Raw genomic sequence first — 15344 nt, 5'->3', positions numbered from 1 at the left:
GTAATCTAAGTACGGTCTACGTACCGATAAAGTATTTTGTAATTTTATTTTATTTTTTTAAGTAGTATATAGAATAGAGTCGAATTACATGTTGTAGTTAATCCAAGAAGCCCAAAAGGGAAGGCCCAAAGGAGCTAGGTGGATGAGATCCATGATGATTCAAGTGGTAGCATTTACTTTATTAGTTTTTTTAGGATTAGGGTCATGCTATGTCTTGTTTATGCATTCAGTATTTTATGCATGCTAGTTTAATTTATGTTGATGATGACGCGCTAGAGTTCACTTAATTAATCATAACATAATAAATTTGATCTCGGTAATATTGAGAATGCTTTTCCAATTAGATACCTAACAAGTCTTCGATTGTGAGTGATGGGTCGGCCTCAACATAGTGTCACTTGTTATCTTGGGTGAGTTAGGGTAGATCAAGTTCTACAAATTTAATTGGTTGTGCCCAACAAGGTTACCTAAAGAGTTTAGAACCTTGAAGCAAAGACTAATAATTAAACATGTGATAGTTAATTATTCAACCAAGAGTTGTAGGAATCGCAATCGGTAAAGAGTTTACTCATCTTGAAAATGTAATGCTTGATGGTAGGGCCTCAGTCTGAAATCAACTATTACACGAATAAAGGGTCTTGGAATCATATAATTCAATCGATCAATATTGAATAAAATGTTTTAAAGTTACCTATTTAATACACTTAAGGTGCTTTAACTTTTATTAAACATAATCAAATTTTGCGTTTACTTTTAAGTAACATGTCTTCTAATTTTATTATTATATATAATCTCCTCAATTGAAAATAAAGTTGAGAAACGTTCTCAAAAAGGTTAAAAGATAATCCATAAACCTGTACCCCAATTTTTCTAAGATGGTTCTAAAAGACAAGTTTTAGAAACTCATGTCAAATGTCTAAGGTTAATTTTATTCAAATTGTTTGAGTAAATTACCAACACATCATCATTATGGAAAGTGTTTTAATGGATATAATGAGATGAGAGGTACAAATCTTCCATAAGACAAGTATAGAAGTCCAATAAAATCCCTTATCTTCAATATGATTGAATATAAGAAAGTGATTGGAAATTTCAATGATCTAAAGTTGATCAAGTGACATAATTCTTCATCAATTTCATATGGAGCTAATTAGCTGAATGAACTCTTATATGAATAATGATAGAATAAACTTAGCAAAATCATGAAAAGTGCTTAAAGAAGTTAAGCAAAGTATCATTTTGAACCTAAGAGAAATGTTCTAAGTGGCTAAAATGGGAAAGGTTTAAGAAAATATGAGGATTGCATTAAAAAGTTATAGGCCAAGAAATGTAAACGAGTTGCTACTTCTCAAACATAGAACTACTTATATGCTAAAAAGTTGTTATGAACAACAAATGTTTCAAATTAAATGGACCAATTCCAATTGATTAGAAACTACCTCATACAGTTGGAAGGTAAAAGAATAAAAATGTTCCAATTTAAGAAATATATTATAGAAATTGATTTAGCATATTACTACTTCTTGGATATATAATGGATCAAATTATGGAGATAATTAAGTTCGTTCTTTTTTTGTCGTCGTATTATCATAGTTAGAGGTAATTACGATCTTTGGGCTAGTAAAATAGCCAAAGCCCAATTGAACGAATCCTATAAGGTCACACAAAGGGCCTAGATTGAGCATTAGAGGAAGAGGCCCATGATGAGTCTTCTCCCTCTAGGTGGCCGGCCATATGGAAGAGTTTGGGTGGATTGGGCTTGCTTCCTAGTCTAGTTATAATATGATTATAAATAGACTAGGTGCCTAGGGTTGAACATAACACTCAGTGATCATAGATCAAACCCTAATTAGCAAACACAAACCAACTCCTCACAAACTCTCTCTCACTCTCGTCCGTCCTCTTTGGTGTGCTCCGGTGGTGTGTGCACAGTGGTGGTGGTTCGTGGTGGTGGCCAGTTGTCCGCAAAGGTGGTGATCGTGGTTTTCCTCCTTCACTCGACCAATCCAGTATTAGTGGACGGCTCATTCGAATCCCGTGGACTAAGTAGAGGAGCAACACTTGGGGCTCTATTATCTCCCTAATCGTCAGTCAATCGCTTGTGGAAATCACGCGTCAAAGGTATGTATTATGTAATTTTTTATGTGTTATGCTTGTAGATCCTGTATAGGTGCAAACGAGTATGATTCGTGATATTCCGCATTATAGTACCTATAAACTCCTACATGTAGACCATACGAAGTAAAATATAGGCAGCAAGGGGGCACATGCAGTGCAAGGCCAGCCACATGGATCGGCTCAAGCTAGCTACTTGTGTTTAAGCTTCGTAGCAGTGAACGGCCAACCATATAGATCATGTTAAGCTTCGTAGTAGTAATACATGTTTAGAATATTTCTTGGCCTTAGAGGTCATTTAGCTCAATTTTCTTAGTAATTGTGCCAATTGATCTGTGATTTCGAAAATAAAACACAACTACTTCCGAAACTATACATAGTCTAGTACGAAGAATGGTGGGTTCGTATATATATATACAGAAATACAAAACACCATGTCACCGGTGGCGTATTTAGGAATTCCAAATCGTGGGTTCGAAATCTTAAAAAAAAAACGATGATCATATATTAATTAAATATTCGATACACAAGTTCAAATTTTGCGACTCAATATCCGCATCATCAATAGGAGACACAACATCTTCTTCTATTGGAGGATTCCTTATTGAACTAGGTGAAGAACAAGGAGAGGACTTTTGCGACTTCCTGGCACGTTTCCAAAGACTCTAAACTCATGGTAAGTTGGTAACAAAAGCTCTACAATCTACAATAATACACAAAATAAACAATTAATTATCTAAACAATCTACTAATTGTTATTTTCAATTTTTAAAGTCTATACTAGTTACAACGTTACTACTTGACTACTTCTATAAATCTATAATTCTATTGCAAAAAATACCCCTTTGTTGCAAATAACCATTAACAGAGGAAGTATTACACATAAAACAAAAATCCCAAGTCCCCATAAACACATTTTTGACGATATAAACTTCTTCTAATTATCAATTAAAAGACCAAGTAAAAATTTAAAATTCTAAGTATCTACAATCAATTTGTCAACAATTCAAGTATTCAACAATATATCAAAACCAATTAAATAAATCAGTAATTAATCTAATTATCACTAAATAAGAAATATTTATATTCTGTTTTTTTAATGTTAGTCCGAAATCTGGGCAGTAGGAATCGAACCACGGACCTTTTGAGGAATTCACTGCTCTAACTTTCAGCTCCCAACCAATGCGCCAAACTTACACAATAGACTACTTGCCTCAAATATTGTTTTAACCTTATTTTTCTATTTTTTTTTAAAAAAATTAAAACTTATAATTTTTTTCCTAAAAATCTGTGGGTTCAATGAACCCCCTTGAACCCCATAGATCCGCCCCTGCATGTCACCATCCAAGTATTTTCATATAACAAACCATCTAAGCTGCCATTGCATACCTAAGTCTTTGGATTGGTTTTGGAAAATTAACTTGGCATGATGATGTGAACAAGTACAATACTCCCTCCGTCCCTAAATAAAAAAGTCTTTTCTCTTTATTATGTGAATAATAAATGCTAGCGAGAGGCTTTGTACTAAGGGACAGAGAGAGTATTTAACTACTGTCTTACACATTCAAATAGAAGGAAAAATTAACAAATATAATCCCAACTATTGTCTTCCTTCTCATTTTAATCCCAACTATAGTTTAACTTAAAATAATCCCAACTATTGGGTGACCCTTCTCAAAATATTCCCCTTTACCTATTACCTCTTCTACCTGTTATTATTATTTTTTTTCATTTTCATTTTCATTTTTATTTTTATTTTATTTCTTTCACCTTTCTCCTACCAGACCTTCATGGTTAATCTTTCCCTTTCTCCATCTTCCCCATTCCACACCATCTCCATAACACCTTTTCCTCTTTTTATTTTTTTTAAGATTACATTTCAAATTAAACTAACAATTACAAACGTTATCACTCTCATAATTTAATTGTTGGGTTCCCTTTGAATTATTACAAGCTTTAATTGGATAATTGTTGGATAAATTAATTTTTGGCTACAATGGTGGTTTCGATTGCTGGATTTGGCTACATTGGTGGTTTCGGTGGCTGGGGTTGGCCACAATGACGGTTTCGGTGGCTGGGGTTGGCTACAATGGTGGTTTCGGTGGCTGGGTTTGGCTACAAGCTTAGAATGGTGGTTTCCGTGGCTGGGTTTGGCCCGAATGGTGGTTTTGGTAGCTGGGGTTTGCTCGAATGGTGGTTTTGGTGGCTGGGTTTGGCTAGAATGGTGGTTTTGGTGGTTGTGGGTGCCTAAGAAAGTGATTTCAATGGCAGAAATGAAGTTGTTGACTTGTTCTAGAGAGGGTGTCAATGTGGGCAGTGATTAAAGAAATAAAAAATGGGGTTTTTGTTTAATTTTTATTATTATTAAAAAGCACTAATCAATACTAGCTTCACATCACTCTTTTTACTTGAACAATAGGTTAACAAATAAGTTAAACTATACTACCTCCGTTTTTTTTTATGTGCAACTTTTGCCATTTTAGTCCGTTCACTATTATGTGCAACTTTCCTTTTTCATTCTATTTTTGGTAAATAAAAACCCTGAAAATTACAAACTTACCCTTACTTAAAAATTCAGATTTTCTTAATGCTATCCTTATCTTATTTTAATCACAATAACTTTTTTATCTAATCTAAAATCATTAACCTAATTGTACCTTCTCCAAGACTACCTCCCCTCAGAAATTCATTCCCAATTTCTTCATCACCTCAGAAATCCCAAATTCCCCCAAATCTGCCATTTTCTCTCTCCTCTCTTCACTTCTCCTTCAATGGCGTCATCGTCGGTGACCTCCATTTTCTCTCTCCTCCTGATCTCCACCATCCTCTCGGTCGTCTCAACCCGCCCCGGCCTCCTTTTCCACCCCTGCAACACCCTCATCGTTTCCACCTACTCCTCTTTCCTCCCTCAAAACCCTAACTCCGACCTCCCCAACAACCCCCATTTCATCGTCGTCTCCGCCGATCTCCGCCCTCTCCACCACCACCATTTCCGCCACCGTCGTTTCCTCCCTCTCATCGACAAAACCCAGAAACACGAATCCAAACCCGAACCCATCAATGAAAGACCCGAATTCTTGAACGAAAACTGGGTCTCTTGAACGACCCTTTTTCGAATGGTAACGCCTGCAAGTTTGTTCACGGCGCCGGCGGTGGTGGGTTCTCGGATACCGGTGATGATTCCGGCCCAATTGTTGCTCCCTATGACCACCGGCTTTCTCTCTTTCATCTTTGATTTTGATTTTCAGGGTTTTGATTTTGATTTTGATTTTCAGGGTTTTGATTTTGATTTTCTGGGTTTCGATTTTCTGGGTTAGAGGTGGGTTTGGGTGGTGGGGTGGTCTGGGTTAGGGTTGGGTCTTGGTGGCGTAGGTGGTGGGGTGGTCTAGGTTAGATGTGGGTCTAGGTGGTGGGGTAGTCTGGGTTAGATGTGGGTCTAGGTGGTCTGGGTTAGATCTGGGTTTTTTGGTTAGGGAGGGGGCTGCCGGAAAAAAGAAGGAAAGACGTGAGGGTGGTGGTGGTTTCGTGGGGTCGGTTGTGGTGGTGGTTTTGTGGGGGTGGTAGTGGTGGTGGTGAAGCCGACAGTGGTGGTGGTGAAGGCGGCGGCGGTGGTGGTTGGTCTTGGTGGTGGCAATGGGTGGTTTGATTAATTATTCAAACATTCTCTCTCCACCTTAATTACATACTCTTATAATATATTAATCACCATTATACTTTCTTAATCTTTGCCCTTCAATCTTTTGCCTCGTGAACCGTTTTATGTGCCAAAGTTGCACATAAAAAAAAACGGAGGTAGTAGTTGGGATTAAAATGAGAAGGAAGGCAATAGTTGGGATTATATTTGTTAATTTTTCCTTTTTAAATATATTAATTATACATTGTAGTGCTAGTACTATTCTAAACCATGTTTTATTTAATTTAGGCCAAATTAGAAAATAACACCTGCAAAAAGACCCGATTTTGTTTATAACACCTTAACATTTCGAAATTTTATTATAACACCTACAAAAATCCCAAAATTTTGGTTTCACCACCCACTAACGGATTTTTGGATGGAACCGTTAGTGGGACCCACTAGGAACACGTGTCACTTGTTTATTGGCTTAAAAATAAAAATTAATAAAAATTAAAAAAAAAAAAAAAAGAAAACCCCTAAACTCTAACCCAGCCACCAGCCCCACCACCGCCGACCGTCACTACACCGCCGGAGACCCCCCACTGTCGTTGGATTCCATTCCTTCTCCGGCGAAACCACCGGCCGTCACCCCCACCAACATCAGCCCCCCCGTAAATCCCCTTCCCCCTTCCTTCTCCCCGAAAAATCACCCCAACCCACCACAACCCTCCACGAAAACCACCTAGCCCCTTCGCCTCTTTCAGACCCACAACCAAACCACCGTCAACAACCGCTACAAGCACCAATCGAAATTTCGCTGGTGGTTCTCCGTCAATTGGTGCTTGGGTGCAGTTTCATCGTATTTTTGGTGCAATTTCGAGATTCATTTGGTGTAATTTCATCGTCTTTCTCCGGCGTGATGTTGGGATCGCAGTTACGCGAATTTTAGGGAGGTTTCTGGACGAAATTCTGGCGTAATTGGTGGGGGTGACGGCCGGTGGTTTCGCCGGAGAAGGAATGGAATCCAACGACAGTGGGGGGTCTCCGGCGGTGTAGTGACGGTCGGCGGTGGTGGGGCTGGTGGCTGGGTTAGAGTTTAGGGTTTTTTTTTTTTTTTAATTTTTATTAATTTTTATTTTTAAGCCAATAAACAACTGACACGTGTCCCTAGTGGGTCCCACTAACGGTTTCCATCCAAAAATCCGTTACTGGGTGGTGAAACCAAAATTTTGGGATTTTTGTAGGTGTTATAATAAAATTTCGAAATGTTAAGGTGTTATAAACAAAATCGGGTCTTTTTGCAGGTGTTATTTTCTAATTTGGCCTTTAATTTATTGGCTTAAAAAAAAATCAAATTCCCTTACTTAACAAAGGGTGATAACTGATAATTACATACTTCCTCCTTTCTATTTAGTTGACGCGTTTGATTTAGGCACATATATTAAGAAGAGGAGAGAGAGTGAGAGAGTGAAAAGTAAGTGGGGTACCTTGTAAATGCAAGGTAAAAAATTTACCCAAAAAGAAAACGTGTCAACTAAAAAAAAAAACTTCCTAAAAAGGAATACGTGTCAACTAAAAAGAAACGGAGGTAGTATTACTTTTTGCCTGTGCAAAGGTAAAAAACAAACTTACACAATTTTTTATTTGTGACTGGCCAGTGTGGCCAACCATTAGGGGTTACTTAATTAGTGCTTTAAGGGTTATTCGATCAGTATTATAAGGGTTACTTGGTCAGTGTTTGAATAACATAGAAAATTTATAATTAAAAATCCTAGTTCAAACTTATGTATTAAAATGGGCTAAACGAAAAACATACCACTTGAAAAGATCAAATAGTCCCTACGGTGATTTAATATACTTTCTAATAATTCAGGCCAGTATTTTCTGATTTTTCTCCATGAAGCCATGACTTTAACTTGTATCCGGGACATTTGTCGATATTGGCTGCTGCATTGTCTGCGTGTTGTCTGGTGTCCAACTTTGTTGTTGTGTCTGTATTGGTGCTCTACCCACATTCTGCACTTTTTCACGGCGCCTATCATACCTTGGACGAGACCTAAGTCTACTATTCTGCTGCCTCTCACTATAATCATATTGTGGCCTTCGGATAACCTTCCCATCAATAAAAAGATCCCCTACAGATCAAAGACAAACACTCTTCAGCTATAAACAGCTATAATGAAATAAAAAAAAATTGCGACAGAAGAATGTTTTGTGATATCATCTCTTGCATTTATTACCCACCTCCATAATCTTTATTTGGCACGTCAAGATAAGAATCAGGCAAGACTCAAAGGACACCAGGTAGGGCTGTCACAAAAAGAACAAACCAAATGTTGATTACTTGACCCAATTAACACACTAACTATAACATCTAATGAAAATAATTGTAATGGGTATGACAGATGAGAGCAATCAAACTCCGATCAAGATACCGCTGGCAAACTACTTGTTAGGAGTGTAGAGCTCATAGATAAAACATAAAAGCAATTTAGCTTACTCGCGACCCAATCCGAGCAAGAAAGAATTTTACAAAACAAAAACACAATTAGGAAATTTCCTCTGATTTGTCAAAGAAAGACACCAAAGACAACATTGAAACCACCGAGGCTCTTTCATAAGCACATCCTGGAACTGGCAGCTCATATCTTGATCTCTTTCGTTACTAAGACTGAAGAAACAAAACTACTACCAAACTTCTGAACAAAATCATATCATTCATTTTCAAATTGCTGTTGTTAAATGCTGTGTATGCAAAGAGGTTTCAAAATCTCACAGCCTAACAGCCATCTGGTATAACGTAACGAATTACAGGATACAGAATAAAAAAGCTTGTTATCCGATTAAGAAATCATGAAATATATTATACATGCTACGGGAATTCTACCCCGTGAATTTGCAATCATATAAAACTAAAATTTGTACAATTATCTAATTATAAACTGTAATTTAAGACATTGCCTTTCAAAACTAAGCAGATCTAATCAACATCAGAGATTAACATATTACAAAGCTGAAAGCTTGCTATACAATTGAGAGATTATATCATAGAAAATTAGAAATCATGAAATGTACTTTACAATTGTCTAATCATAAACATATCTATTATGAGACATTGCCTTGCAAAATTAGACAAATTGAATCAACACATGAAATTTATATAGCTTAAACCCTAAACCCCCAAAACCCGAATTCGATTACCTTTAATTTTGTAAGATAGCTCTTCAGAAATCAAAGCACCAAACCCAGTATACGTCGTAGTCGAAACAGAGTAAATCTTTTTCCTCGCCTCCTCCTCACTGCCCCAAACCAAAAGAACAAAAACACCCATTAATCAAAACCATCAAAAACAGCAATTAAACCAAAAACCCAGAAAAATTAACCAACCTGCCAACAATTTGAGCTAGGGTTTTAACATAAGAGTCAATCATTTCATCATTAGAAGGTTTAGGATCAGTAGGAAACTCCATTACAATCAACCAATGTTCATAATCGCAACCGTCCAATAAGATGGTTTCTTTAGGGGGGCGATTGGTCCAATTTGGAGACGGGTCATTGAGTGGTGAGTAACCCGACCCGGTTGATTTGGGCCGAATTTGAATCGGAGCTGAATTGGGAGAAAGTAAGGGTTGAAAATGGGTTTGAAGGAAGGTGAGGGAGGATCGAGTTTTGGGAGATAGAATTGAAGAAGGTGATGAAGAGTAGCGCAAATATGTTCGAGTCAGGAGAGTTGTAAGGGTTCGACGAGCAGTTGAATACGCCATTTTTAAGCAGGTTTCTGTGTAGTTTGCTTGCTTGCTCTGAGATTTTCTGGACTTCTGTTACTTTGTTTCTTGAGGAGATGATGGGGGCAATGGGAATGTCTCGGCATCTAGGAACTAGATACAAGTATGGCTCTAGCAGGGGCAGCGCTGTCATTTCGCAATTAGTAAGGGTAAAAACGTAAATGACCTGTTTGCACAGGTATCACATGAGGTAAATTCCGTTTTGCCGTTTTCCAACTTTCCAACCTCCCTTTCTCTCTCATCAACTTACTTCTTCATCTTCCAAGAAAGAATTTAAAATACATAACTTCCCTCTCTCTGTAGACTCCTCCTTCTCTCTCTCTCTCACTCAATTTCGCATTGTTCTCACTTCGTTTCTGGGTTTCCGATCGGTAGTAAGTGCTCGTTGTTTGGTGGTTGTTGTTCTGGCATCGGCATTGTTCTCTCGGTAACACATCGGTTCTCTTAGGTCAGGAATTTGGGGAATCCTAGAATTTTAAAACTGTGTACTTTGTGTTTTTTTTTTGCTTAGAAATAATTAAATTTGAATGCATTGTACTGAATTTATTGCTAATTTGGGTTATTCTGTTGTAAGTGTTGTCTTTGTTTGAAGTTACTTCTGGGAATACAAGGAAAATTAAGCGTAATTATGTCTAATTTTCCCATCATTCGAATTTATGTTTTGTACAATTATGAAACAAAGCTTCTTTTATGATGTGCGGAACCCCTGAAATTTGTGTTATTACTATTCAGCGTTGATGTATTTTGGCTGTGTGTCTTAATATTGTAATCCAGACTAGGTTTCATGTTGAAGTAAATAATTGATGTGGGGAAAACCATAAAATTTATTTGAATTGGGTTTTTTGTGCTTCATTTTTTAGAAAGTTCAATAGATTTTTGGTTCAAACCCGAATAATGTTGGTATTTGGAATGTTAACTACTTTTACACTTGTTATATTGTAAAATATTGGTAAAGTGATTATGTGCTAGTCAATCTTTGATGGATATAGGTGAAATTCAAATGATGTGAAATACAGTATCAATTTTTTTGTAAAATTCATATTGTTGGTTTAAAGTGGACTTATGTTGGCATTTGGTAGCATTACAAAACTAACAAACTAAGAAATTAAGTGGAAATAAACCTTTTGTTTTGATTGGTTTGAACATAAATTGTTTATATGCAGAGGGGCAAATGGGATGAAAAAGGGGTGGTGCTTCTCGTCCAGCGGTTGGTAGTAGGGCGTAGTTGGGGGTGAGTAAGTGTGTGTTTTGTGTATTTGTGTTTACAATTAGGGGAATCAACCTGTATACCTACTTACTATGTTTTCTGTTGTAGCTCACAATATTACACAGGATCTTCAAGAAGAAGAAGGTGTAAATGTTGGTGATAAAAGCCAGAAAGCGGTTACTGCTGGTAAAAGAAAATTAACTGCAGAGAAGAACATACCTGATAAAAGCAGTAAAAAGAGGAAAGGACAAGGGGTTGAACCTTCATATCAAGTGACCTACATGAATGAGTTGCTTGCGCAAGGCATTGGGGGGGGGGGGGGGCTGAACAATTAGAAGATTCAGATTGGGGTGCAAGTGAAGATGATACAGATAAAGGAAGTGAAGAAGATGGAGGCGGTAGTGATCAGGATACTGAGGATGAAGAGTTGCAGCATTTGGACCGGAAAATCAATAAGGGCAAGGCTGAAGCGGCCAAGTTGAAGAAGAAAATGGCAAATGCTAGGGAAGCTAAATTGATAAATGTTGTCAGGGCACGGGTGTTGGATCCGCTATAGGCGGTAATATTTTGAAATAGAGTATGAAGCTATTTTTGCATTTCATTCATTTATGTTGTAGTTTAATAGGTTGTTGGTTTGTATGTTTGTATTTGTAGGCAGTTGATAATCGTCCGCTTGGAGTTATTGTAACGGAGAAGGAGAGGGTAGTAGATACCAAATCACATTTTTGTTCGAAGGTGTGTTTTGTCGATATTCAGTAATTGATTTGTGTTATGATAGTGGGAAATGAATGTGTGGTATGACAATTTGTGTTTACTGTTGTGTTGAACAACCTGCAATTATCATATGTCGCGTGGATGCATTTAGCAAGGTTATTGATGGACTAGATCAAACAAGGAAGAAGGCAGTTCAAGAAATGGGGTTTGGGTCACTTCTGAACCTGAAGGTGAATCGATTAGACAGGAAGTTCTGCTACTAGTTGCATACTAGGGTGGATCCTATGAGTAGTGTGTTGTGATTTGAGGATGGTGTTGAGTTGCCTCTAAGTCCCATGTAGTGAAATTGTGTGCTAGGAATTCCGTACACACGCAAGCCTGTTCCTCTGACTTGTGAAAAGTTGGATATAAACATGAACAAAAGAGTTAAGCTGATTGACAAGTGGTTTGGAGTTTTGGATGCACAGGGAGGGACGCACATCTTAATTGGGCGGGTTGTAGATGCGATACAATTAGCTTTAGAAGCAAAGGGGTTATCAGGCGGGCCCTTAGTTGATGATGATGACGTGTTATATTTTAGGACTGCTTTTCTTGTTGTTTTGTTGGGTATGGTGTTATGTCCTTCAACTGACGACGGTAATTTGTCGATAGAGATTTTGTCGGCCGTTGCGATAGCTCATGAGGCAGAGCTGTACAATTGGGCATATCAGACAAAGTTTCAGCAGAAGTTTGGGAAGTATGGTTTTGTTGCTGGTTGTGGTGGGTGTATGTTGTTTTTACAGCTATTTTACGTTGACCATTTGAGTTTGACTCCTAATTCATAGGGTGAGATGCCGAGGATTGATGTGTGGACGCAGGAGAGAGTGAGCGGTGTTGTTAAAAAAGACAAGAGGCTATCTGGTGACTATGGAAAGTTGAAGGTAAGCTTAGGCTTGTCATTCGTCTGTATTTATTGATGGTGTTGTTGGTTGTATATTGATGTTTCCTACGGGGAGCGCCATCCTCGCCTTGCGAGGGATAGGAGATTGCCGCAGGAGTTTGCCGGATGCTCAATGGAGGATCTGATTGTTAGAAAGGTATGCGATTTTGGCTGTAGATTATTTTGATAGATATTTCAGTTTTGCATGTGTTTTGAACCTGGTTGAGGTTGTGCAGGTAGTGAAAGCATTAAATCCTCGGTTGGAATCAATCGAGCACTGGCTGGAGACATTGTCCAGGAAAAGGGTGAAAAGTGACAGTGGCAGGGGAAGTCAACCTTTGAAGGGACTGAGTGCAGTTGTAGAGGCTGCATTGATGGCAAAGGGGGCTGATGCAGCACCTTAGAAGAAAAGTGTTCAATGGGTTGACTTGGATTTAGGTAATAGGATCGTGGAAGGTGATCTTATTATGATGGATTTTGAAAATTTATCCTCATAAATGTGGTGCTTCAGAGCATATAGCTGAAGGGGTGTTTGCTGAAGTTGATGCTGGATTGGGTGGTCAGAATGCAGGAGGAGAGAATGCTGGGTTGGGAGGAGACAATGCAGCGAGGCAGCTGGACAATAGTGCTAGGTTGGTAGGAGGAGAGAATGCTGGGTTGGGAGGAGACAATGCAGCGAGGCAGCTAGACAATAGTGTTGGGTTGGTAGGAGGAGAGAATGCTGGGTTAGGAGGAGAGAATGCAGGAGTAGAGAATGCAGGGTTGTTAGGGAATAAGAATCCAGTAGCTGGGGATGGAGAAATTGGAAAGGGGGGGAAGAACGGTGGAGACGATAGTGAAAAAAATGGTGGTGGAGAGGATGCAGAAGATGATGGGGAGAGTATTCCAAGAAAGAAGAATTCTGGAGATGATGATGAAGTTGGGGAACGGAATGCAGCTGATAAGGCTGATGAGGGAAATAGGACTGCTGATGCCGAGAGTCTAGGAGACAAAGGTAATGGGGATAAAGAAGGTGAACCTGTGCAGCAGGGCAAGAAAAAAAAACGAGGAAAGCAGTTCTTTTGGGGGTAAAGGGAATCCAAAGAAGAGGGATAGGGGTAGGACTCGTAGTGCGAGTAAACGACCGCGGAGTGAGGTCATCCTGTCCTAGAAACCTAAGACTTATGGCATTGTGGAGCGGAATGTAAACACGTTGATAAAGAATTGGAAAGTAAGGACTAATGGTGTTAGTGGGTAAGTTTAAGGGTAGTTAGTTGTCCAAAACTATTAAAGATTAAATTACACCCGGTGGGTGTATCAATGTAATGTTTGAATCATTTGTATTGCAGGGGAGTTGCTCTGATCATGTGCGATGGGATGGATGCAACAGTTGGGGATTTCCATGGTGTTTAAAATGTGCGAGAACGTGTGAGCAGCCAATACATTAGGCGGCAGCTAAGCTGTATACCAAACAATGGGCTGCTATGTACACGGGTAGCTGCAGGAGAATTATGTTAGATAATACGTTCTCGGTAATAATGTTGATATATCCGTGTAGTATTGAAACGGTTGTTAAAAGGCAATCATTTAGCTGAAATTGTCCACTGTTTCTTATTTATTGTTTGGGTAGGACCGCTTAATGAGAGAAGTAGAGGCGCCTGACGTTGCAGCAAAGAAGCACGACCAAAGTTTCAATGGCCTGGGTATCAGCGACATTGGAGTGGTGAGTGCTATTTATATATGTGTTTGAATATGATTTTGTGCATTTGTATAAATATGTGTTTGTTGGGGTAGGTCTTTGTACCTAATTTGCAAAAGGACCACTGGTGGTGTGCCGTTTTTGAATTTCAGAATGAGTGCGTATGGTACATTGATACCATGTTCTCTGATCTTATTATGCAACATAGAGAGGTCCTTGAAAAGCTGGTAAGTATAAGATGTATAAGTCACTAATTGATTACAGTTGGTATTGCATATCCGTGATATTATATTCTGAATGTTATGTTTCTATAAGCGCCCGACATCGATGCTATTTTGCAGATTTGTGACAGCAAATGGGAAGGTGAGAAGCTTGTAGACTGGAAAACTGATGTTGTAAAGATCATGGAACTGTATGACAAGTAAAGAACAACCCTTAGTTGCTTGGTTATTTGTATGTGTTTATGTTTTATTTTATTGAATGTTGTTGGTTATGTTTTATGGTGCAGTCAAAGCTGTGGTGTCATCATGCTGTGCAGTATTAAGGAGCGTGCGTACCAGTTTACTTATCGCTTTGGTGTGGTATGTGATCCAAATTTTGGTGGACATATTTTTTGTTGTCTTATTTGTGGATTGATATGCCCTTTAGGAATTCCATTTGTGATGGATTTTTTTTTCCTTATGACAGGGGAGGCTGGATCTTGCTTGAGAAAAATATGTTGTATGATGATCTTCACAATGATGAAAACGAATTAAGACCCACATTTTCGGAGTTTCCAGGGGTCGAGTCGGACTCGGTTTGATTGTGGTTGATGATGAAATTGCTTTTCTTTGGTTGTAGTTTTGTAAACTGTTGGTCTATATGTAGAAGTGGTCTAACTTTGGAGTCGGCTCCATTGTTGAATGTTTTGGAACTAAGTATTTTAGTAAATTCAAGGATTATGGTATCTATATCGTAAATATTGGTATATGTAATTTGAATGGTAAATGTTGGTCTATATTAGCAGCATGTGAGTATGTTACTTGACATAACTGGTTTGGTCTATATTAGCAGAATTATGGTATTTTGTCAATAGTATTTGCTTTTAAAAATAATTGAAATAATTCATTCACCTTTACAACTTTACAACTTTGTATCAAATGTGATATAAATTTTCGCACAGTATTTTGGAACTAAGTAATTTAGTATTTTGCATAGTAAAAATAAAAATTATGTATCAAATACTTAAACGCAAGACTTTACAACTTTGTATCAAATGTGATATAAATTTTCGCTGGACATATAAATTGCACGAGGGTATACGTTAAAAA

At 38.1% G+C, this 15344-nt stretch overlaps 2 protein-coding genes across 4 annotated transcripts; one reads left to right on the top strand and one right to left on the bottom strand.

Annotated features, from left to right (window-relative positions):
* Positions 1-7304: 7304 nt before the first annotated feature.
* Positions 7305-9588, bottom strand: LOC110689141 (multiple organellar RNA editing factor 3, mitochondrial-like). The gene is made up of 3 exons (XM_021865867.1): positions 9119-9588; positions 8933-9030; positions 7305-7866 (listed from the first exon to the last, which is right to left on the bottom strand). The coding sequence occupies exons 1-3, from the start codon at positions 9493-9495 to the stop codon at positions 7643-7645; spliced, it is 699 nt and encodes a 232-aa protein (XP_021721559.1). The 5' UTR covers positions 9496-9588; the 3' UTR covers positions 7305-7642.
* A 75-nt stretch (positions 9589-9663) lies between these two features.
* On the top strand, positions 9664-15080 carry LOC110689142. 3 transcript variants are annotated; one of them, XM_021865869.1, is made up of 11 exons: positions 9664-9943; positions 10680-10747; positions 10832-11282; positions 11378-12513; positions 12593-13589; positions 13685-13867; positions 13966-14058; positions 14130-14261; positions 14376-14455; positions 14543-14615; positions 14722-15080. In XM_021865869.1, the coding sequence occupies exons 6-11, from the start codon at positions 13820-13822 to the stop codon at positions 14740-14742; spliced, it is 447 nt and encodes a 148-aa protein (XP_021721561.1). In that variant the 5' UTR covers positions 9664-9943; positions 10680-10747; positions 10832-11282; positions 11378-12513; positions 12593-13589; positions 13685-13819; the 3' UTR covers positions 14743-15080. The 3 variants fall into 3 exon arrangements, with proteins under 3 accessions (XP_021721561.1, XP_021721562.1, XP_021721560.1); XM_021865870.1 differs by having other exon boundaries at positions 9664-9964; positions 14376-14446; XM_021865868.1 differs by having other exon boundaries at positions 9664-9964.
* Positions 15081-15344: the final 264 nt, after the last annotated feature.

The sequence above is a fragment of the Chenopodium quinoa genome, unplaced genomic scaffold (assembly GCF_001683475.1).
Source record: "Chenopodium quinoa cultivar QQ74 unplaced genomic scaffold, ASM168347v1, whole genome shotgun sequence".
NCBI classification, from domain to species: Eukaryota; Viridiplantae; Streptophyta; class Magnoliopsida; order Caryophyllales; family Amaranthaceae; genus Chenopodium; species Chenopodium quinoa.
This window is presented reverse-complemented; position numbering and strand designations above follow the sequence as displayed.